Raw genomic sequence first — 24,467 nt, forward strand, 5'->3', positions numbered from 1 at the left:
CCTCCACGTGTCTGGCAAAGCAGAATTCATGAGAAGCTGAAGATGCTACCCCAACCAAAACTTTAACAGATAACCTCTCAGTGGGAGATAAACTGTAGGGAATATCCTCTTGCCGTCTATAATAAATGTCTTTCATTTGTGAAAGGCATTTTGGCTTGTTGTATTCATTGCTGCTGGAAAAGCTATTTCCAGAGCTGTCAGGTCCACAAATACCAATAATGAACAGGTATAATTGCCACGCATTTAAAATAGCTTGTACACATATCCTTAATGTCAGATATACCTTGAGAAATGGCCAAATCACAAACCTCATATGCAAAAAAAAAAGATCCTCAAATTTTTCTGCATTGTAAGAAGGGACAGTATCTTGCTGAAACCTGTTGTTCCCTGCGTTGTAGCAATTACCTCTGCATGTCAGGTGCTCCTGTAAATCTGTCTTCTGTTTGGTGAATTATTTAGAGCCAAACTAATTTTAGAATATTTCCGGCAACTGCGTTGACTGATCGTGTTGCAATCTTGTGAATATGTAAAAGCCCTGAGAGTTAAAAATGTGATCGTCACAGTTAGTCTTTAGTCTTTCACAGCCAACAGAAAACCGTATCTCTTGTCCTGGAAGGTTATCTCTAAGCAATATATTTTTTTAAAATGCCATTTCTTTATTTTCAATTTAGCGCTCATTTATTTAGGGAAGGGCCAGGTGGGTTTGAAGGTAAGAAACATTGAAGGGTAAGAAAAATTGAGGGGTAAGAAACATTGAAGGGTAAGAAATGTTGCAGTTCTTTTTGAGCAGAGAGCTCCAAGTTGCAGCTGACGATGCCATTGCTGGATTTTGGTTTTTATTTTTTTTTTTATGTTTGTGTGTTCTGCATCATCAGTGAGTCACAGGCCCCGGGAGGATGATGTATATCAGTGCAAGTATCACAAAGCAGTTTTAACTTCATGATCAGTTGTTTTTCACTCAGAATCCAGAGGCAGTTGGAGTTTCTGAGAAACCATAATCCAGATAATCTTCATATAATATGATCTGAATTATAAAAACTCCTATTATTACAACGTCTTAGGGAAGTCACAGCTAATTCAACAAGATGCAAGATCAGCTTCATGTTTTACGACAAACAGCAATTAAAACTATCTTAGAAGAGAATCAAAAGCATTTAAACAGCCTTTCCTTAAAATTTTTTGTTGATTTTTTATATATATTTAGTTGTTTCAAACAGCACAGAGTAATACCTACTCTGTCTCGTATTGAAATGTTAAAGTTACCAGATGTCCTTGATTCATCTTGGCAGTCCCCATGTGCTTTTCATCATTTGTCTCGTGGCAGAAGACACTAATTAAAATGAAATAGAGTAAGAACTCCACGCTCAGGACACTTTTTTTTTTTTTTTTTTTTTGTCAACTCTTTGGCACTACGGTCAAGCCAGGGATTGTTTTGCCCTGACATTAAACAGAGAGCTGAGATTGGCTCCGAGCCACGCTGACGTTGGTTTTCTGAGAGGGAAAGGTGGGAAAAACCATTTTTTTTTGGATCTCCATTCTCACAAAGATGGAACAGGGAGCATATTGTGGCTGTGGGTGGTGGGGCTGAGCCAGGTCAGGATAAACTTCTGGCCCCTCTCTCTGTGGGGTGGCCAATTCCCCCCAGGAGGAGCCACCCTGGGGGCTGCCCAGAAAAGGAAGCTCTGAGCACCCACTGATCCCTCAGAGCCTGTGCTCCAAATGTTTGGAGTGTTCAGGAACTCTCCAGGAGCTAAATTTAGAGTGTCTGGGCTGAGCCCTGGAGATGGTTGGGTGGATGGTTCCTGTGGATGGAATAAACTCAAAATTCACAACGTTCTGAGCCTTAGGACATTGGAAATCATGTGGAGGATAAGGTTTGTACTTGGTGTTAGAAGGAAACACAGGTGTTTGTGTCCTTTTCAGTTTAATCATGTTGCTTTTTGTTTTAAAAGAGAACATTTTGCAGCATTGTTTTGGATAATAATAAAACAGAAACCTGTTTTATTTTAGCCTTGAAATGATGCCTTCCCCTTTCTCATTTGCTGTTGAGAAATAAGCAGGGTTTGAACAGGCCTTGGGGAGGTGACCTGAATTGTATGGAGGGCAAAAAAAAAGTGCTTTTTTAATCCTTTGTAACCTTTGGGAGTGACTCCTGTGGGCTGACAAACAGAAGACAGGTAGGGTCATGCAGAATGCTTTGACAGTGTTTAACATACCTGTGATACATGATCTGAAGCCATACAAATGAGTTTAGTGGCAAAAATCCAATGGTAAATGCCTCCTCAAAGTAGGGCTTCTTTCTTTAAAAAGTAGGGCTGTCGCAGTAAACCTGAATTAATTTTTAGCAGCTATATCCAGTTTTAATAATTCCACTTGCTTAAGAGTAAAGACTGCAAGAATTTGCAAGGAATACAGCACGAGGAATCTTGTTGACAGAGTCAACATCCATCAGACTGCAGTTCATTTTCTCAGGTTCAGGCTGGTCAAGTGCAGCTTTAAAAAGCTGAGTAACTTCTGTCACCACAGTTTTACTGGCTCCTTGACCATAATAAGGATTTTTTTTTTTTTTTTTGGAGGATCTTCTTAAACACCAAAGTCATTCTCTCTTTTTCTTTCTCTTGCTATTTTTTTTTTTTTTTTTTTTTTTTTTTTAAAGTTTTTGAGGTCAAGTCAGCTTTTCCAGATTAATAGTCAAAGATTATTCTGAAATATCCCCATCCATTGCAAAACACGGGATTTCAGGCCTGAATCCCACTTCCAGCTGTCATGGAAATTTCCAGTCCCATCCCAAAGGAAAATTCCATTTTCATCCTTCCATTCAGACCCCTGTTTAGGAAAGGCTGGGCTTTGAATTAGTGTCCCCTTCCAATCCCATTGATGCAGCTCCTTCCAACTTCTTTCAACAGTCTCAAACCCTACGATTGAGCCACAAAAACTCGTGTTCATTTCACAAATTAATGAATGAATGGCTTTTAAATACATAGATTTATGTGATGTAACACATTTACTATCAAAAGTGTAGTAAGCTGTAAGTTTATCCAGTAAAAAAAAAAAAAAAGAAAAAAAAAGAGGTGTTACAATCTCTTATTGACACGCTGCACTTCATAGACATTATTTTCTTGCTAAGGAGACAACTTGTTCTTTAGCCCAAAACATTTTAATTTAGTAACATATATGATACAAAAAAGAATTACTAAGTGAGTGTAGTTGTAACTGTGTTGCTAAAATTGCCAACAGTTCACACTAAATAAATTAAGAGTATTAGAGGGATATGTGTCAGAAATTTAAACCTCCAAAATAATGGAAACTGAGCGAGTATTCAAACAGCATATTCATGGCCTTTGAGGAAAACATCCAGACCCAATTACAACCATTCCTTGAGGTCTGTAGAGTTTCTTTTTTACTTTCCTATATATGTAATAAAATATTTTAAACATTCCCCGTTCTCATTGTTTGAAACTGAAAGGTGATTTTTTATTTTTATTTATTTATTTTTAATATCCCAATGCTTCTTTGGCTCCGTTTAAATCAATGGCAAGTAATTCTTGTAATAAAACCAGCAGCATTAGCTATAATTCTTGAAGGGTGACTTAGTAAAATACAGACTTTTCTATGCATTCTTTTGGCACATAATCTAACATTTTTACTGCTTTGTGTAATGATGGAACTATTGGTTTTAATGCCATTTATTAGTTCAATAGATAGAGTGCAGAGGAGCTTGGGCTCTCTAATAGATAGATAGTGGATATTGTAGGAATATTTCTTGCTTGTGGGAAGCAAGACAGGAGCTGACAGTTTAACAGTGGGTGCATTTGTGGGTGAAATTCAGTACTGGGAAAGGGGCCAGTTCCCGGTGATTTCATTCTTCAGGAGAGAACATTAATGCAGGCCTCCTGCTGCAGCCAAGGGAAGGCAGCTCCCCTGACCCCAATCATCCCAAATGAGTGCATGGCCAGCAGCCACCAGACACCCAGTGCCCGGCCTGGGGAAGCAGCAGAGGGAAGCCCGGAGCAGGGAGCAGCTGGCAGCGGTTCCTGGAGCCCAGGGGCTGCGGAGGAGGAGGAGGAGGAGGAGAGCTTGGCCAGGCTGCTCCCGGCCTCTGCCAGAGCCACATTCCCCTGCAGCCAGGCTCCCTGCGGGGCTCTTAGCACAGCCCTGCTGCTTTGGGAACGCGGGCTGACCCCCTGCTTCCCGTCCTTTGAAAATAACTGTTATTTCCCCTCTCTAATGTTTGTGGTGCTGCCATGTCAGTGCTCTGTTTATTCCATTTCTCTCAAGGATAAAGCATCAAACCATACTTCTAAACTCACCATGGATATTTCATATATTTATAACATATATATATAACATGTATTAAAACAGTAAAACACATCTGAATGTGCCTTTCTAAAGAATTATTATCCTAAACATGGCAAAGACAGTCTCTTTGGAGAAGCTGGAGCACAATGACTTGCCATTCCAACTTTCCCGTCTTTCCTTCAGGACAAGGGTGGAGTTCAAAAAGCAGGCAGTGAGGATTTCACCTTTGTTGTTAATCCATCAAGTACCTGAGAATAAATCTGATCCTAAATTTAATCTGCCTGTAAAATAACTAAAGGAACGGTAAATCAAATTGAACAGGGATATGGTTGTTCTATTTGAAATGTACTTTTCTCAGCTCTGTATTCAGCACTCAGGTTTAGTGGCCAAATCTCCTTTCCACACAAATCAATCACTTTGTGTCTGACTCCAATAGGAGATTGATTTCCTACCTTGAACCCTGGTACACCTTTGTACCTCCAGTTAAGCAATTTCTTCTCCATGTTTTTCTTAAATTTACTCTACTTAGAGGCTCTCTGGTTCCTAAGCATTTCATAATGGAAAAGGTGCAGAACACATCAAATCGGGAACAAATAAATTGTTATTTTCCTTGTCTAAACTCAAGAGTTTCAAAGCAGGACTCAGGGCTTGAGAATTCTCCTGTGACCGCAGTGTTTGCCTGTTGCCAAGGCCTGTGGTGGGATCTGGATTCTTGTTGTGGTGACAAAATAAGTTCCTCCACCACAAGCAAATGCCGTCCCCACGAAATGGAATAATTTCAAACTCAGCATGACAGTTAAAGCCCTTGGCTTTCAGCAAACTGGGACTTAAGCAGCAAATCAAACAACCCATTTTCTTTTTGATGCACAGCCATGAGATTGGCTACTTAGAATCTCACTTTTTGTGCAATAATAAAATCCTCTTCTGCCCCTCGCTGTTGGGCACCGACGCTGTGACACGCATGAGAATTCCAGGCACATATGGGGAAAAATCAACTTGCCATGGAAGATTTACTGGTGAGGCAACGGTCAATTTTTTTTTTTCTTTCTCTGCAATTCTGAGCCTGGAACAGCTTCCTTGTCTCCAGCAGATGAGAACGAAATCTGGCTCATTTAATCTAATTTTGTCTCCGCCAACAGATCCTTCTCTCAGTTCTGGTCTGCAGAGCTGATTTTTATAATAGCTTCAATAGGGGAAAAAAAGAGAGAAAAAAATTTTAAGATCTCAGCATAGAGAGCCTCCAATGTTTCCTCTGGACATTCTGTAACTCCCACTGTTAACCAGTAACTGTGCATCTTTTTTATTTTGAATAATGATGCCCATAACACTGGAGGCTCGAACATTTACTCAGCCAAGACCATTTATCTTGTTATAACAAGATCAGCATCTCAGCTGGGGCTTCTGGATGCTACTCTACTACAAACAAAATTAAAACCACCAGTCAGCTGAAATTAATAGTATAAGGGAGCCACACTGTTCCTCTGCTCACACACACGGAAGGACGTGTGGAGGGTGTTAAATCCCAGCACAATGCACCGAGAGAAATGGATTTTTCCATAATTACCAAACCCCTCAGATAGCAGCTATCACCAGGAACCAGGAGAGCTCCTGAAAATATTGCTCCAACATTCCTAATGGATGGTTTTCCTCGTGGCTACGTAGGCAAGATCTCGGTGGTGCCAGCTGCCCCCCCTTCCCTCCTCCTGCACTGCAATACGTAGGAAGCCTTTATTCCCAAACGGGAGCGTTTGCTTGCTGACATCACAGGCGGCAGGATCCTTTTGTTTGCCTGTGTCTCCTGCATTGAAATGTTTGTCTGAGTCACCGATCCCGCTGCCTCCCTTCCCCTATGTCATGCTGCTTGCTTCAGAGCTTCTCCCTGACTCACAGTTTTTTAAAATTTTGACACAAGCCCGGCTTTGCTGCATGGCAACTCGATAGTTTTCCCTTTAATATTTTATTATGTAATTTTTAGCTAAACCCTATAATGATGCAAAAGCCACTGCCTTTTTTTCCCTTTTCCTTTTTTTTTTTTCAGCCTTTTTTTTTTTTTTTTTTGAATAGAGAGGTTTTATGACTCAGATTCAGCACCGAATTTCGTTTCAAGGCAGAGCCAGCTTAGTGTATACTAAATAAAAAATTTAGGATAGTGACTCCCACAACTTGAATTCTCCATTTAGCTGCTGGCTGAGTTTCCTCAGCTTTAACGTTACCGAGTGCTCTGCCAAAAGGGGTCATCTCTGTGCATGTGTACAAACACTTCTCATAATTGAAGTAATTACTATTTTGCAGTGCAGCACCTTTCTTCTCCTCTAATAATCTCCTTGATTTGTTTTCTCTTAATAAAAAGAGGACACAGCAGCTGCTGTGCTTTCAGTGTACATTCATTCTCTGGGTTTAGCTGCTGATATTGCTGGTGCCTAAGTCTGGCTTTCCTCTCTCTTACAGCCACGAACAAAAGAGATCCTGATTACAGCAAGAAATGAAATGAAGAACGTGGATGTCAGGGCTGAGCAGCAGTTTGGTTCAAGCCTGAGCCACGGTAAAATATTCTCACTCACTGAGATAGGAACATAAAATTATCGTGGTGGATTAAATCCTTTGTCCTTCAGATCCAGCCTTTCCTCTCTGTTGTTGCCACCACAGGATAAATGAGGAGTTCAGAGCAGAGCTTTGGCTGTCCTTGACCAAGGACTTTGCGGCAGGTGAGGGCTAAAGCCCCACTCTGGTGTGGAGCACTGAGAGCTGCATTTCTCTTCCAGCATCCACTGCCCGTGTCCTGCTCTGAGCCTGTGGAGAGCACAGTGCTGCATCCAACCTCCTTAAAATTCAGGTACACACAAAGCCAGACGACTGATCCACATGCCTGTCATTAAATGTGCCCTGCTAGAGGCTCTCATTTCGTTGTCTTTTTACCCAGTGTGAAAAGATGGAGTTGTAACCCCCACACCTCCTCAAAAAAAACCCCAAAAAACCAAACCCAAATAAAAAAAGCCCCAACCCCAAAGCTAAAGCTACTTGTTATAGAAAACATAGATTTTTATTATAAAAAGTATAATTATTCCATACATACAAAGGAATTTTGTGCCAGAGAAATTTGCACGTTGCAGGTATAAAATAAAGTCCCGAGCAGGAACTGAAGTTGAGAGTGTCTCAGGCTGCCTTTGGCTGCAGGCTCACTCTGCCACTGCTCTCCTGGAGGTTTTTAACATCCCCCTTTGGAGTCAGTGCTGCTTCTCCTCCTCTGTCCGTGGCCGTTTCCGAGGGTTCAGCTCAGTCCCCCCTGAGCTGGGAGTGGCAGCTGGAGGCTGCACATCTCTGAAGCCATGGGACTGCAAGATGGAAGGAAAATCATCTGCTGAGGCTTGCAGGGATAGAAAGCATGAGTAACCAGTTCCCAGAAGATCAGAATGAGGGATCATGCTGCCATTTATTCGGGATGAGCTGCCACAGAATGTTTATAGACCGGGTTAAGCTCAGCGCTGCAAACTTTACAACACATGTGCCAACTAATGTCTGCTCATTTTGTTTTCTAAAGATATTTTATTTTCACCAGCCAGGCTATCACTTGCATTTTACTGTTTATCGCCCCTATGGCTATGAAAAACTGCTTCTCTGTAAATTAACTTATGTTGCCTATTTAAATAAATCAAAAGATAAATCCATCAGCTCCCACAGAAGCAAGGAGATGACTGGATTAATTGCCTCAGTCATTTTCAGAAACAAAACTGTGAATTTTCTACAACCTAGGATATTTTTGTTCCATGTACCTACTTAATGAACTGAAAACATCAATGAGACATTGTAAGAGAACAGCAGAGCTGAATCTGTCTCTAGACTGCAAAGACTGTTCCAGCATAGTAATTTATGGGACACAACGGGATGAAAACCTTTGACTGCCAAAAACTAAATGTAGAAGTGAAAACTACATGCTGCTACTCAGGAGAGTGCTTGAAGTGATCTATCTGGCCTAGTACCACTCATATTTTCTGTTGCTGCAGCTCACGATTTAATTTTTAACCAATTTAAAATATGAAAGATCTCGAAGTCAGTTAGTTAAACATGCCATGGATGCAGATGGAGATGATGGGATGTTGTGTGAAGCCTGCAACTCTCTGAATTCCCATCTCCAGACAAACGCTGTGCAGAGAGCACTGCTGACAGCTCAGTGAAGACTCTCAGTGCAGCCTTAGTGAGGAAAAGGCATTAATCAGAACCCCAAATTGCTTTGCTGATCCCAAATGCTCAGGTAGAGACAATGCGGGGACAAGAGGCATTTCAGGAACGCTGACATTCTGGGTTGGTGCAGTGTGAGGAAAGCAGGCAGAATTACCATCAGACGTGACTCTTCCCAAATGCCAGTGTGTCCCACACCAAGATCAATCCCAAACCCCAGCAAAATGTCTTGTTTAAGTCTCCCATCCCTGTATTTCTATTTCTGAATGCCTCACCTCACCCAACCCGGGCTTTTTAAAGGAACAAACAGCACGAGGTGCTACAAGGGCAGGATCTGTGCAGCCCCTCTGCTATTCATAAGCAACTCAAGTGTTATTCTAAAGAGCATAATGGAGAATCTTCAAGTTTAATGTTTCACTGCATCTAATCTCTGCCATTTCCCTGAGGCACAAAGGTGGAGCTGTAGCCAAGTATCCACTTAATCCAGAATGCTGACTCCCAGTGAAAGCATTCCAAGGGTTAGAAAGGGCCAGAACATAAAGCAGGCTGCCCAGGATGGATGTCTTGCACTTGGTTACAGGCAGGCACCTTGAAAATATAAGAATTTTATGCAGATTTGTGAGGTTTTGGTAGTGGGTTTCAGATGGTGAAGATGTGGGTGATGGAACCAAGGACAAAGCTCAGTCTTCTGTCATTTTGAATTGTTCCTTAATGTCCCCTGGATTTACACCCTCTGCAGCAAGACTGGCAAGGGTAGATGTGTTTATTACCTGAGCAATGATCCCATTGCTGGCCTGGCAGACCCTCCACAGCTCAGGGAAACACAATTCCTGCCCGGAATTCAGATCCTGAGTCTCTGTCTTTCACTATGAAATAATCAGGTCACATTCCTGGGAAATTCAGGTGAATCAGCCCAGCTACTTTACTCCCTTGTGCATAAATCAATTTCCATTTCTGTACTCTGCATTTAAGAATGAATCCTTATCAGCCTTTGGAAGAAAGGATTTCATGGGAGAGGAGTTCCACAGCCCCCTCAGAGTGGTGACTGACTCCAGTGTGCTGGAAAGGACGGGGATAAAAAAATCCCAGAGCTCACTCATGAATTTACACATTTTTCATCAGCTCGTGGGTACTGAGGAGCCACGTTGCCAATGGTACCAATGCACCTCATCTGCACATTTCTGAGTCCTAAGGAATTTATTTACTTTTTAAATATCTTTTTTTTTTTTTTTTTTTTTTTGTATGCTGGTTATACACAAATCTGACTTGGAAACACTGGACGTGTATTGACATCTTTCAGTTTAACTATGGAATGAGAAATGATAACAGCAAGACCTGAATTTCATGAAAGAAATGGGGATAATACATGTTTTACTAAAAGAAATCTGCTGAAGCAATTCATCAGGATTAAGGGGAAAAAACACAGGGATAATCTTAAATTTTAACTAATCTTAGATTCACTCTCAACTCTATTTCAAGATAGTGTGCATTCACACAGAAGAGAGCATAGCTGTTTTATGGTGCTTATAAAACTGAAAGAAAAAGGCAATTAAACTATCTGAGATAAAATCCATCTGTTTGTCAGCTGGAGGAAAAAAGGACTCACATCACACGATCCAAACAACCTTGGGATGTAGTGCCACTTCTAGTCCTTATAAAAGTATAAATTTGCAGTATTTCTTCTGTCCAGGTGAATACAATCAGGAGTGGAGGGAAAAAATAAAAAAAAAATCTGATTTCTGCTTGAAAGTTTGAGGATCTCATCTGATGGCAGCATTAAAATGTGCAGAAAATGCTATGGCAACGTGTTTCCATGAGGACACGTAGCCAACAGTTATGGAATTGTACCTATGGATGTGACACTTGAGGATCTAAGGGTTGAGTGGTGCTGTCTTTTTAAACCTAAATACAGCTTAGGCAGCATCTCTTCTCATTAATATGTATCTAAGCACTCCACAATAGGAAATAATCACAGGATTTAACTAGGGATGAATAAGGACTCCAGCCATAAGCTGGAAGCTCCTTCTATGATAGGGACAGAAGAGAAAAATCTCTGTATATTGGCTGGGTGCAGGGTCAGTGTAGGATATACCACACATAAAACAGGGATGGGGAAATACCTGTGGAAAAAAACACTGGTGAAGCCTCTGGAATAGCAGATTTAATTTTGGTCATCCTCATCCTAAAAAGATGAACTCAGCTGGAACAGATGCAAACCTGAGGAATCACACCCTTCCTGACCAGGGAGAAAATGGTTCAGGTCTCCCAAAATGAAAGCTCAGATAACTATACTTGGGGCAAAAGATAACATCAGGAGCAGACAAAATAAGCAGCACCAGCAGCAGAGCAGATGGGGACAGGCTGCCTGAAAGTTTGATCTGGAACTCAAAAGTAGTTTAGCTTTGAGTAGACAAAATGCTGGGTCATTTTTCTAAAGAGAAAAAGAGCAAATTACCCCTAAATCTGAATATATCCCAGTATTTTTGCTTCCCTTCAGAAAGGAGCTGAAAGAAACACTAAGAAAGCAAAGAGCATTCTCAGATTTGTCTGAAAATCCCTTTCCAGCTGACAGTGTGCTGTGAATGTCCATCCCCAAAGGAATACTCACTGTGATGTGATAGGCTATGGTGGACTCCTTCTGACTCGGTGATTTGTACAACGTGGCCAGCCTGGGGAAACAAACCCCAGGTAATTATGATTAATTAATTAAGACAGTAATAAAAATTCCAAATAGCCCAGTGACCAGACCCAAGTTTTCCTGCAGCACCAGTGGAATTCTTAGGGATGTATTTTCATATAGGTCATTCAAACTGTGGATTCCCATCCTTACATGACCTGTCGGCTCAAACACAATCTAGACCTACTAAAAAGAGTGAATGATTAATTAGCCTTGTTTCATCACAGTATCTGATGACATTTTTGGAACAATATTCATCATGAATTAATTCCGAATGTCACTTTTTTAAAACGCAAACAAAAAGGGTTTTGAGCACAACTCTTCCCTACTCCATTAATCACTTGTTCTTTGACCTCTCAAAGCTGGGAGAGACCTTCAAGAATTTCAGGACTTCTAGGGAGGCTTTTTCCAGAGATTTCACAAGCCTGTCAATATAACCCAGAGGCTGGAGATGTTCTATTTCTAAGCCTGCCCTTGCCACTGACACACAGCACAACCTTGAGAAAATAGTTTCCCTTTAATTTCTCCTCTGACACTTCCCTGATTTGCTGCATTTAGACTCTAAGCAATACACCTGGATTTGTGTTCTACAGTAAACGTTTGCATAATGCAGAGAGAAAATTGCAAAGCAGCTCATAAAGAAAGGGGTTTTCAAGCCTTGTCAGGGCTGCACCGTGCCCACCTCCCCAAAACTCACACTTACATAAGCCAATCTAAAAAGTGCTCTGCTCTCTCTAGCAGGACACCCTGCCAAAAATCCTGTTAATTATTTTCGGGGGGTTTTTTCCTCCCTGAGGTGCCATTCTATTAGAGAGCACGTAATTACAGCCCGAGGAACGCTGCCACTCCATGTTAGCTACACAGGGAATTCCTCAGAACGCTCCAGTGCTGGCTTATACTTGACAAAATTGCCCAAATGTGGAGCTGCAGAAGCCAGGCTTTCACAAGAGCTCAGCTGGAGCCTCTGACTCAACAGAGTCTTTCCTCCCAGCAAAGAGAACCCTTAGAATTAAGCTCTGACATTTTCAGTAGTAGAGAGAAAAGAGGAGACAGGTATCAGAGTTGGCCAAAGCGCATTTGAAAAATAGTTTAAAAAAGGCAAATGGATCCTCAAACGATCTTTGTGCCTCAATAACCTGACACAAAACCAACAAAACCACAATGGATCATCAGCTATAAGCAGCCTGTGCAAAAATAAGACAGCATTGAGCTATTTCTGCCTTTACAGTGGTGTCCAGAATGGCTGTTTCTGCAGGCCCCACTCCACATCAGCTGCAGATTTACATCAGTAAATAAGCCAGGTTTGTCTCTCCTTGGCTTGTTTTCTGCAGCTTCTATCTGTAGCCTTCCTAGCTCTGTTGCAGAAGAAAAAAAAAAAGTTCTTTTCATATATAAAATTAACTTTTGTTCACTCTGCAATCATTATGTTGATGCAACTTGTCCTAAAAAGACTGTTAACTAATCAGTGATGTTAATTTAATTCCAAATTAAACAGCCTGCTGTAATCATCCTGCATTGCCTTCAAATATAGGATTTAAAAACAAAACTCCCCAAGAAAGTGTCACTGCATTTTTCTTTCAAATTCAACAAGCAAAACTCTGCACAACAACATTCCAGCAGCATTTTTGCTCACTGTTTGCACAAGATTAGGGAATTGCAGCACGGCTCTTTAATCTCAAACTGCTGCATGGTGATATTATATATAGAGGACAAATTTAACTGACCAGGAAAGAGAAGTGACCTTGGAATATAAAAAGGGGAAAGAAAGAACCAGGAAGCAGAGGAGATCTCATTGCAACAAATGTAATTTCACACTGTTTTTAGAAGGTTCAGCCCCTGAAGCTCAGGGTCAGCAGCCTGTCCTGAGGGTCACTGGTTAGGTGACTTTAAACCCTTCTTTGGCATCTCTGGCTTTGGACTGACTGGGGATGAAAACATTGAAGCAAAAAAATTCTTCTCAAAGAAATTATAGTGGCTACAACCAACCCTGGAGGAGTGGGAGGTTCTTTATAATGAGACTGTTGAAATTGCACCTCTTCAGACATAAAAATCACCTTGTAACCCACCAGCTCAGTACTTCAAAAAAATAAACCCCAACCCTATCTTGAAAAATGCAGATAGTAAAAGAAATTTTCTACTCAGCCACCACATCTTAAATCCTTGTGTGTGCAGAGCTGCCATTAGGGTGTTACACTTTTATAAGCCATGGCATCTTGTCAGGAAGAACCCACCAGGGTGGGGAGGAGGAGCCTGACAGCTCAGCCCACCCTGGAGGAGAAAATTCCTGAGCCTGGGATGTGGCAGAGCAAGGCCAGGAGCTAAACCCAAACCCCTGCCTGGCCCCCATGGCCAGTTTGAAAGGTTCTCCAGTGCCACAGTTGTATTTCTATGGATTTTCCCCCCATTTTCCCTCACCTCTGACTGTTGTCCCAGTGGAAGATTAAGCGGATGGTGGCAGCGTGTCCCCAGCTTTCTCCTGAGGAACAGAAAATGACAGATCATTATCTCTTACACCACCACCATCAGCAAGCTGAAATGAAATTAATCTTCAAAAAAACCCCATGATTAAAAAAACAAAATATGCTTTTCTTGCAGTGATGCATCACACCTTTTTCATACTTGCAAAGATTTCACAACAAATACATCAAGACAAGGAATAACCTCTGTAGTTTCCTGTGTTTTATGGAAATCTTGATGCAACACTTCCATATTTGCAGAAAAAAAATAATGGATGCTTAATAAAGGACAGGTACTAGACAAGTATTGAAAATAGAGGCAGTTTGAAGAGGAGATTTGTCTAATTACTACTGAAGAAGTCTGGTGAGGAGGTCTAAATCCTACTTCAGAACTGCGATATTCTGTCTCTCAGGCATAATTATGAGCAAACATCAGTCCCTTTGGGACACCAGCTTTGGGAGAAAGTCAATGATTATTAAAGTATTAAGGACCCCTGAAGCAGTTTTCTGCTTCTGACAGCAAAATGCAAAATAACACAACCAAAAGCAAGGAGTGTGGTGGCGAGAGAGAAGGAAGTTTGGATTTTTATCCTGCTCCAAGGACTCAGTCCCACTGTCTGAGCTCACACCTGACCACAAGTCAATGCACAGACATCTTTATTGGGTGTTTTTTCCTCTGTTTATCTCTGTCAGCAGTGCAAAGATGGATTGCATTTTAAACCAGTCAAGTCTCCCCTGTCCACCTGCTCTTCCCTGTCCACCTCTCTCTGGTCTCCCCCACATCCCCAGCCCCTTGTGCCCCCCATGCTCTGGTATTTATTAGAGCACAGAAAAGGAAAAAAAAAATTAAAAAAAAAAGAAAAAAAAAAGATCCCACTGTAATGAAGACCTAGACCCCCTGGGCATCCTGCCAGACCCTGCTTCACTATATCTGAGTTGGGATTAAAGATTTTGGCTCTCAGAAATGGCTCTGAGGCAGAGATCAAAACATATTTTACAATGGCTACAAATTCCACACCAGCACATTTCCAACTGCATTGAATATGAGCGAAAAATGCTACTGTAAAATGAGATATTTCTGAGTTGAACTGTCTGTAGATTAAAATTTGACCTCCTTTCTAAATATATTTAGCAGAAATGTCTAGGAACACCCAGCTTAGTTATCACTAGTGGGAAAGAAAGCTGTCCCCTTCATAAAGCTCCTGATTTAATACCTTGCAGCATCTGTGCTTTTTTCCTTCCTTTCATTTTTTTTTTTCCCTTTCTTCATAGTTAAGATCTTCCCTTTTGCTCAGGAGCTGAATAAGAGTTTAGAGATTAATGCTTTCATGAAAAAGCTGTTTCTCAGGCTTACCAATCAATGGGGGGAAAAAACCCAATTTAGTGATTTTAGTGATTTTTACTTGGGGGTTTGCTGCTGACCCCTCCCTCAAACAGCTCCTTTGGCTTCCCCAAACCAAGGAGGAGTGGGAGGTTCTTTAGCCTTTATGATGAGACTTTTGAAAACACCATCTCTTCAGAGCAGGGCATCAAAACCATTCGGTTAAATATTTCCCCCACTGGTACCGAGTTGCATTTTTGGATGAGTTCACAGTGCTCAGTTTAACAATACTGTAGTCACACACACTGGGGAGAGTCACAGTCAGCTCCACAGGAGGTCATGTCAAATTAATTGTTTGTGAAAGAAAATATGCACAAGGCAAGGCAGGATATCTGGGAATTATAACCTCCCCTGAATGTCTTCACATTCTTTACTGTCCCCATGACTCAATAAACACAACAGCTCCCAAACAATGCTGGCCAGTGAAAAAAGACAGACTCTATTAGCTTTAATTGAGTTTGTAGCCAGAAAGGCTGCCAAAAATAATCCATCAGAGAGCAAGAGGCAAAACTGACAAGAAGGGTCAGATCCTGGGAGCTGGGACTGCCTGCACAGCTCCAAATTCCACGTTCTTCACATTCCTGCAGGAGATGGGCTGTGTTTGTTCATTTTACTCCAAATCTCTGCCAAATGGTTTGGTGCCTGTACAGACTCTGGAAACATCTTTGCCTTTGTACTGTCCCCTCCTCTCTCCTCTCCAGAGCAAAGGAATCATTACTTAGCTCACAGAAACTGAAGAATTCGTGCCCTTTAAGTGAATCATAAAATAATGCAAAGCTACAGCCTGAAATAAGATTTAAATGCTGAACTTTCCCTTAATTTGTAGAAATCTCCACTTCAGAACAGTTTCATTTTCCCCTGTGACTGCAGCAGAAAGGCATGGATGAGGTATCTGCTCATTACAGGGCAAAATTGAGCAGCCTGGGAAAAAAAAACAACCTCTTTAACCTGGCTCAGGGCAGGCTGTGCCTGAGGATCCCACACAGAACATCCCTCTACATCATAACTGCAGAGAATTCCAATGATACAGCAAATATGAAATGCCTTTGCAAATAATTAATGGGACGTGTTCAAGGGTAATGGGAAAATAAACAATTTAAACTGTTTGGGAGAGGCAGTGAATGGGTCTCAGGGAATTTAGGAAATTGCAGCTCAGTTTGGGGGATGCAACCATTAACTGGGTTATTTTTTGAGTGATTTAACCTTCTCCTCACCACATCCTTTGTAGAGATTTACTGCTCCCAGGTATATTTTTGGATTATTTTTCTTTGTACATAAAGCCAAAGGAAAGGAACTCATGTATCAATTTTTAGCTCAAAGTTAAACACTTACCTAAAGCAGGTACCAACGTGGACTGGCTTTGGCCAAGCCTTGTTGTCATTTGGTTTGTCAGAACTACCTGAAAGAGGAAACAGAAGCAAAGAAATAAGAAAATCTCCTGGAAATCAGGTTACTGGTGGGAGGGAAGAGAGGAAATTTTCAAAAAAACCTTTTACTGAAGAAACAGGTACTCAGGCAAAACTCTTGGCAACTGGGGAAAACCTGTAAAGGTGCCTCATCTTTTCAAAACAAATTAAGAGAACCCTGCAAAATGTATTTTTGGTTTGAATGGGAGATTTCTTTCATTCAAAATTTTAAAGAAATCTCAATTTCTCCCTCCCCAAGGGAGGCAAGCCCCACACAACTTATTTATCCCACAACATCTGTCCCAAATGTTGTTTGAATCTGTGTTTCACTGCAGGTGACTTGCACTGGCCCTTCATGAGGAGGCAGCTCTCAGTCCCTGGGGTCAATAAACTTGGTGTTGGTGCTCACAACGTGCATTAGCCTGGTGATTAACTGAATTTCTGTGCCTCGTAGCCTAAAACTGCACGAGTGGGTACAAGACAAAGCAGAATGGAAGTGAACAGACAGAGTGGGGGAGTGTTTTCGCAGCCCCAACCACTCGTGGGAGGCTCACAGACAGTCTAGGTTAGATCCCTGGTAGAAGTGGGAGTGGGTGAGACAGAAAAGAGCCAGGAATATTAATGACAAAGTTCATTAAAAATGAAAAATTGTACCCATCTAAGACCCTAGAGAGTTCCATTGTTTGACGTGCTTAGAGGATTCTTGCTGGAGCAGCTCAGAAAAGTGTGTGAGAGCAAACAGTTCCACTGAGTCATTCACACAGCTGAGAGCCCAGCACAGATATTGCACATTTTAGAGAAGTAACTCATCACAAGTGCATGGTAACAGCCCCAAATAGCCTCCTCACCTCCCTGCTGGAGAAGGGCTGGGCACCCTCATGCCCAGTCCAGCTTTAGGATCTGACTTCCTACCATATTAGAGCATCCAGAGCTGCCTGACAAGCAATCCCTGGCATGCAGGCTGGATTTAGCCTGCTCACAGCCCATGGAACTAACTCAGACACCACTAACAACAAGGCAAATCCAAGCAAAACTGTTCCTGAAGCTCTGACTCCTTTAGCAAGAGTTTATTCAGCAACTTTGTACTAACCTGCTCCCTGGTTCAGAAGAAATGATTTGTATATTTTATCCTTGGCCAAAGGAAAACACTGTCCAATGAGAGCAGCTGCTGTTCAAGGTCACCAGGTACCAAGTTGTGGGGGAAAGCACTCAGGAAACCTGAGGCTGTGCAGAGCCTGGAACATCATCTCCCTGGTGCCCAGAGCAGCAGGAAGGAGCTCCACAGCTCATGTCAGGACACTTTGGGAATGCTGGGCTCTTCCCTTCCCACAGGAAGCACAAGAGGAGTTTTATTTTTAGCAGCTCGGAACAAAAGCCAACTGCACCAAGGGAGCTGTGGGTGACAAGGTCACAAGTCACCTGGACACTCTTAGAGCCACCAGCACCATTTTGAGGGCTGGGGAAGCTCCAATTCCTGAACAATGCTTCTCTGAGCTGCCAGAGACTTCCAAAACAACTGCTGGAACAGCTGCAGCTTCCCAGTGCCATCTGCTGGCTGCGGGTCTGCTGCCTCCAGACCGCCAGTGATGTGGAAACAATGGCCAAGAAGGAGGCTCTGGGTTTCCATGGATGCCAGAAGAGAAGGCCAATCCAGCAGATAAAGTGCTTTTCCTCCCTAGGAATGCTAAAACAATCGTTTATTTTTAAACAGAGAGTGGAAAGTTGTGTTGGAACTGCTGAAAGCTCCGAGGTGTTTTTGTAGGTAAAGTCACCAGAGGAGCATTCCTTGTCCAACCAAATCACTGGAGATGCTGGCAAACAACATCAGAAATGCCATGCTACCACTTAATTAAGACCTATAGGATTCTGTTGATGCAAATTTTACTTATTTTAGCAAGTCTAGGAATTTCTCTTTAGGTGTTTTGCCTTTGTCATCCGCCTGTATTTACCAACTAGCAAGGGGCGAATGCAGAGCATGTTACCGCAGTTTTATTTTAGAGATAATAGCAAATCAAATTTCCTTAATTCTTTGTAAAAATAAATGTTAAAAAAGCATCATCTTTTGGGATTTGAGGCTGGCCTGGACTCACAGCTGCTTTGTGGTCGTTGGCTATGATGATGAGCTGCTGTGCCAGCCCGTTCAGCAGCCGCGTGCGCAGGGACAGGTCCTCGAAGTCGTGGCGGAAGGGAAAGGCAATTCCATCAATCACCACCAGTCGGACCTAAAGGCAGGAGAAGAGATAAAAAGCTGCCATTACCAGCCTATAAAGAAATGACAAAAAGCAGCAAGAGCTGGTTTTAAGTGCACTGGAATGTTTTATTTCGTCCTTAGGTGAACGCGACCGGCAAAGCTGGACTGAAAGCCTTGCAGAGGAGAAGCTGGAGAAAATAATCATTAAACAGCAGAACTGAACTTCAGTCAACTCTCTGCAAACAGCAATTAATTCACCTTCTCCCTCAACAATTAAATCCAAATCGAAATCAGAATTCAGCTCTCTGGAGCCACTGCTGAGATAACTCAGCTGTTATCAGTGATGTGACTTGGAAACATTGAGTTTAACAGATGCCTAAAGATATTCCAGGCACACTGCACTGGAGCTGAGGATCTATCTTGCCTCAAGATGTTTGCTTTGCTGAATTATTTCTTTTGTAGCAATCATTAGCTGAAGTCAGAGCACGCTGCAGCTGCTGGCTCATCACCCTCAAGACACTGTATAAACATTAGTCTGGGATTTTGATTTATTCTAACTTCATTTGTTGTGGCTGTTTTGATGACCCAAGTCTGAAATTCAGGAGGGAGATGGATGGTCTTACAGTGCCTGCATGTTTAGATGTTACTCAAATCCTTGGTGTCTACAAGTTCTTGCATTACTGCACAAGGTAACAAAGTGGAAACAACACAAAAATCCTGATTTTTGGCATTACTGATTTAACTCATTACTGGGAAGCCTCTTTATGAGTGGAACAGAGAAGCCTGCACAGGCCTCACTGTGAAATGGTCCTGGGCCTCCAACTGAAAAAAAAAAAAAACAAAAAAAAACCAATCCTCATTTGCAAAAGAAGATTAAATAGTTGGGATTAAAAGAAGACATTCATCGTATTCTCATTTTCTCTCCTCCCTACAAATTCTTTTCCACCAGTCTGGTACATCCTCCTCATGTATCATTTCTTTAAGAACAATCAGTTTAACAGCATAAACATGACTCATGCTAGACAGGGATGTATACATGCTTATATAACTTGGCTATCAGAAATATGTCCAGATAGGATGCAATTTAGTTAAATTAGCAGACAGGAAAACTTAAAGTATTTAAAGTGTAAAGAAAGCTTAGCAACACCTGCCTTGTCCCTGTCAGCTTGGGTCTGGCAGACCTTAAATAATTGGGATTTTTACAAGAAGAATATTTTCTAACAGTCTTTCTCATTTTATTAACAAGATCTCAAACTAATTCATGTTTTAAATGGCACATTTGGATCTCTACATCTTTCTTATGCCTAAACCTCTACAGCTTTTCCTCTCTCCTAAAAACTCTACAATCTGGAGGCTCCCTGTGGTCCCAGACTCGGCTCCAGAGGGATCAGACTAATTTTAATGAGAGCTGGACTGCAACGAGCAATCTGTCAAGTCACTTCTAGCCTTGTCCAAGGAATCAGCAGAAGGTCTTGTGGTTCTCCTGCAACCTTCAGCACTCCAGGCTGCAGGCCAAGCCCAGATAATCAGCACAGATGGTTCCAGGGAGCTGCAGCCCAGTGGAACTGTGCTAATGAAGCCATGTACTTTCCACACGAGCAAACACAACAGGGCACCGTTAGTACCTGGCAGGGAAAGGGGAATACCAGAGTACACCCAGCAAAAGTGAGGCTCCCATCTGTGCTTTCAAGAACACACTAACTCCCATAAATGAAAAAATTTGGAATATATGCAAAAAGACACTCTAATCCAACACTGATTTGTGCTCTGATAGAATGAGGCACAGTCATATTTTCCCAGATCCTGACAGGGAGTGATCTGCAGTGCAGAACCCAGAAATCTGGAGGGGAGGTGGTGAAAATCTGCCTTACAATAGCATTTCTCTAAGACATTAGGTACTAAGAAACTTTCTGGCTGCAGTCCACCCAAGAGTCAAGCTGCAGGCTCTGGTTGCTTGTAGCAACAGAAGATGCACTGAAAAGAAGAAGAGTCACTTGGATGGTGCAGGATATTTCTGGTCCTCAGTGATCTTTTAGGGCAAAAAAAAAGTGTCACCAAGCCTTTCTGATGGTCACCACACACCCCCTGGCTCTGAGGCTCTTGTGTGGAGCATTTCTGTGCTGATTCACAGCTCAGTGCTCACAGAAATGGAACATGTGGCAGCACAGATCCAGCGTCCTCAGCTCAGAGTGGAAATTCAGGATGGATGGCAAAAGCAAATCACTCCTGAGAGTAATTGGGATGGGAAGGAAAAGGCAAACAAGCAGAAGGCTTTACATTTGTACTCTGCTATCAGCCAATATTTTAGTGCCAGGCTGACGAGGTACCAAGGTGTTTACTCCTGTTACTACAGCAGACAGAAAATCTTCAGTGTGAGGATGAGTGACACCTCCTGACAAGCCTGCAACAAGCCTTTACCTTGGAATGCTCTGACAGGAATTCTGGCAGGAGGTAGACCTGGGCCAGCAGCTCTGTGTAGTCACGACAACGGAAGTAATAGATGTGAGAGAGGATATTTTCCAGAGAGAAAGTCTCCAAAGCTTTCCTGAGATCTGAGAACAAAACAAACAGATGAGTAAATGAGTCAGAAGTCTGTACGAGCATATTGTTACTTTCATCATCCCACCAAAGCCTGCCCTCCACTCATAGCAACAGCAAAGCCCCCGGAAACAGAACAGACAAGGTAAGGAGTGTGGAAACATATTTTCCATCTGGTTTGAAAGTCAGGAAGGTGGTGAGCAGATGCTATCCCAGCATTTGCACACAGACACACCGGAGCCTCCAAGGGAGGCCTCCAACAATGAAAAATTTATTTCTGAAGCAAGAACTTCTCCAGTAAATCATTTTCAAGCCAGAACACCACCAGAAGACATCAGGGAATATTAATCATCCCTGGTTTAATATACAGGCAGTAACTCATTTAATACAGTGTCTTTTTACCTCGGTTCAAACAGAAGTTTGGTGCATAAATTCTCCGTGAGTAACACAAAAGTTGTGTCCTTATCCCCAAGAGACTGATGACTTAGAGAATAAAACTCTTAGTAAAAGCAGCCTGGCTATATTGACTTTATGGAGGAGCTGAATTCCATAAAGCTGAATATAGCTTTATTCTATGGGCCTTCAGCAGCAACATTGCCTCATAAAATTCTGCTGTTCCTCTTTTCTTCCCCCACCTGTTCCTGTGTTTTGAAATAAAACACTGAGTTTTACTCCACAGGAGCAAATATGATCATTAAGGTGCCAAAAAATTGGAAGAAAGGAAAGAAAAGAGGAAAGGAAGGAAGGACAGACACTAAAACCTCACATGCCACCTAAAACCCCCAAAATCAAAATGTTCACAAAATCACCACGTAGAAAAATAATTATTTTTTGAAGTAGCCCAGCTCAGCCTGCTCCAGACACAGATGTAGTTCAGGGTTTGATACACACAGGTGGAAATAAAAAGCTTTTGGAGTGTCAGCAAACACTCCAAAAGTAACACTGCAGCCTATGAGACACTTGCTTCACTCCACCCTTGCCTCCTCCAGAGAGAAATAACTTAGCAACGTACCCTCTTCCTGCTGAGCCTCAGCAATAAGGTGGCAGTGCTGCACACAGGCAGCTGCAATGTCCACCACTCTGTCCACCATAAAACTTCCCTCAGTGTCAATGAAAACAGCTTCTCCAGCAACGCCCCCGAAGCACTCCGGGATCTGGACATCCACTGCCAGCTGCATGCTGCCACAGGAAACAGAAATACAGATCAGTATTTGCATCCCAGAGCTGGCCCAGCTCACTCCTGGAGTGATATTCCTGCCGAGGAATACATGGGACAATAATACAACCATTATTATATTTCTAATGCTGGAGAAGAAACAGGGATTGCAGTCACGACGAGGAGTGTGCAGCCTATGAGAACTACTGTATTTATATTCAAAACTCTAAAAACCACTTTTCTTATCTACCTTTTCTCTGATATTTTAGCAGAGTAGAGAGGGGCTACATTCTTGAGTCCTTTTGTTTTCTGTCCTTCAACCTCACTCCAGCTAATCCCCGTCTTCCTGCCTGCCATGATCACATCCCAAAGCCCAGCCTTCATTTCTATTTCACTCACAGGTTTTACATCTCCAGTATTTCTTTACCAGGCAATCATATCTGCAAGCCCTTCCTGTCCCATCTTTCCCAACAAAGGAGAAAAAAAGCTGAGTTAAACAAAAAGTGAATTCTTTGTTGCACACAAGTAAGGGGACAGTGAAATACCAGAGCTGAGTTTTGCCAACACCGGGGGCTCCACAGATCTCGGTGATCTTTGTCAGCTGCACTCCACCTCCCAGGATGTTGTCCAGTGCTGAGCAGAAGGTGATGATGAAGCCCTGGGTTTGCTCTTCTTCCAGGAGCTCCAGGGCTGTGCAGTTCCTGGTGGGGCCCGGTCCCCCGGCCGTCCTTGCTGCATCCCCGTGGCATTCCTGCCTCACCACCTGCAGGGCTTCCAGCGCCTCCTCCCTGGAGATCCCAATTTCTAGAGAAGCCAAAACCACAAAACATCATCTTTGTTTTATAAGCAGTGACTGATTCTGCAGTATGAGACAAAATAATCTATATTCACCCTCTCAGGACAACATGCACACACAGCCCTGGCACTAATGATGTGATTTTTAGACTTTTATTGTCATAGGTAATAAAACTATTGATAATCCCAGACTGGTTTGGGTGGGAAGGGGCTGTAAAGACTACCCAGTTCCACCCCCTGCTATGGGCAGGGACACCTTCCACTGTCCCAGGCTGCCCAAAGCCTCATCCAGCCTGGCCTTGGACACTTCCAGGGATCCAGGAGCAGCCACAGCTTCTCTGGGCACCTGTGCCAGGGCCTGCCCACCCTCACAGGGCGGAATCACAACCAACTCCTTGAAAAAGGCCATTTTCTAACTTCAAATAGGCTTGTTTTGCTTAAACCACACAGTAAAAACAAGAAGGAAGCTGTGGGAAGAGGAGGGATGAGCCTAACAGAATCCTTTCGTTTTCCTGCATCTCATTTACATCCATCAGCGTCAGCCAATCTTTTACCAGAATCGCTTTCTTTTTTAAATAATTCACTGTGCCCATTTCCCGGAGGCCTCACCGAGGAGGCCGGGACGGGGACGGGGGAAGGCCCGGAAGCTCCGGGGGAGGCCCCGGGGGGCCGAACGCCGCCGGTACCTTTGCTCAGGCCGCAGGGCCCGGTGTCCAGCAGCTCCTGCGCCGTCTGGAAGCCGGCGGCGGCGAGGCGGGCGCGCAGGGCCGGGGCCAGCGGCAGCGTGCCCACCTCCCGCTGCATGGCGGGGCGCACCGGCACCGGGCACGGCCCGGATCGCTCCGGACACGCCTCGGACACGCTCCGGACACTCTCCGGACACGCTCCGGCCACATCCAGCGAGCGGAGATCGCTGGCGGCCCTGCCCCAGGCCTTGCCCCTCACGGTCTGGCCCCGCCCACAGAGCCCACCCCTCACAGTCTGGCCCCGCCCATGTGTCCCGCCCCTCACTGTCTGGCCCCGCCCCACCCTGGCGTGAAGCCTAAAGTTAGAGGAGAATGCTGCTTTCAGCATCTTAATTTACTTTCAGCTTATTAATTTTCTGGTCTTTAAAGATATTTATGTCCTGCCTATGCTGAAATGTAACTTTGGTTACCCAAAATAATTTATTGGCCCCGCCCACAGACCCCATCTCTCACAGTCTGGCCCAGCCCCCGCCCCACCCTGGCGCAAAGCCTAAAGTTAGAGGAGAATGCTGTTTTCAGCATCCTCAGCTACTTTCAGCTTATTAATTTTCTGGTCTTTAAAGATATTTCTGTCCTGCCTGTGCTGAAATGTAACTTTGGTTGCCCTAAGTAGTTTATTGGCCCCGCCCACAGACCCTGCCCCATG

At 43.1% G+C, this 24,467-nt stretch overlaps 1 protein-coding gene across 2 annotated transcripts; it reads right to left on the reverse strand.

Annotated features, from left to right (window-relative positions):
* Positions 1 to 7,361: 7,361 nt before the first annotated feature.
* On the reverse strand, positions 7,362 to 23,879 carry RAD51C (RAD51 paralog C; the record flags this gene model as incomplete). 2 transcript variants are annotated; one of them, XM_083875351.1, is made up of 9 exons in its annotated part: positions 7,362 to 7,631; positions 11,084 to 11,144; positions 13,568 to 13,628; positions 16,322 to 16,388; positions 18,486 to 18,617; positions 21,005 to 21,138; positions 22,137 to 22,303; positions 22,826 to 23,084; positions 23,762 to 23,879. In XM_083875351.1, the coding sequence occupies 9 exons, from the start codon at positions 23,877 to 23,879 to the stop codon at positions 7,524 to 7,526; spliced, it is 1,107 nt and encodes a 368-aa protein (XP_083731477.1). In that variant the 3' UTR covers positions 7,362 to 7,523. The 2 variants fall into 2 exon arrangements, with proteins under 2 accessions (XP_083731477.1, XP_083731478.1); XM_083875352.1 differs by having other exon boundaries at positions 7,520 to 7,743.
* Between the last annotated feature and the right edge of the window lie 588 nt (positions 23,880 to 24,467).

Source organism: Zosterops lateralis (assembly GCF_965231275.1).
Source record: "Zosterops lateralis genome assembly, chromosome: 19".
In the NCBI taxonomy this organism is placed as follows: domain Eukaryota; kingdom Metazoa; phylum Chordata; class Aves; order Passeriformes; family Zosteropidae; genus Zosterops; species Zosterops lateralis.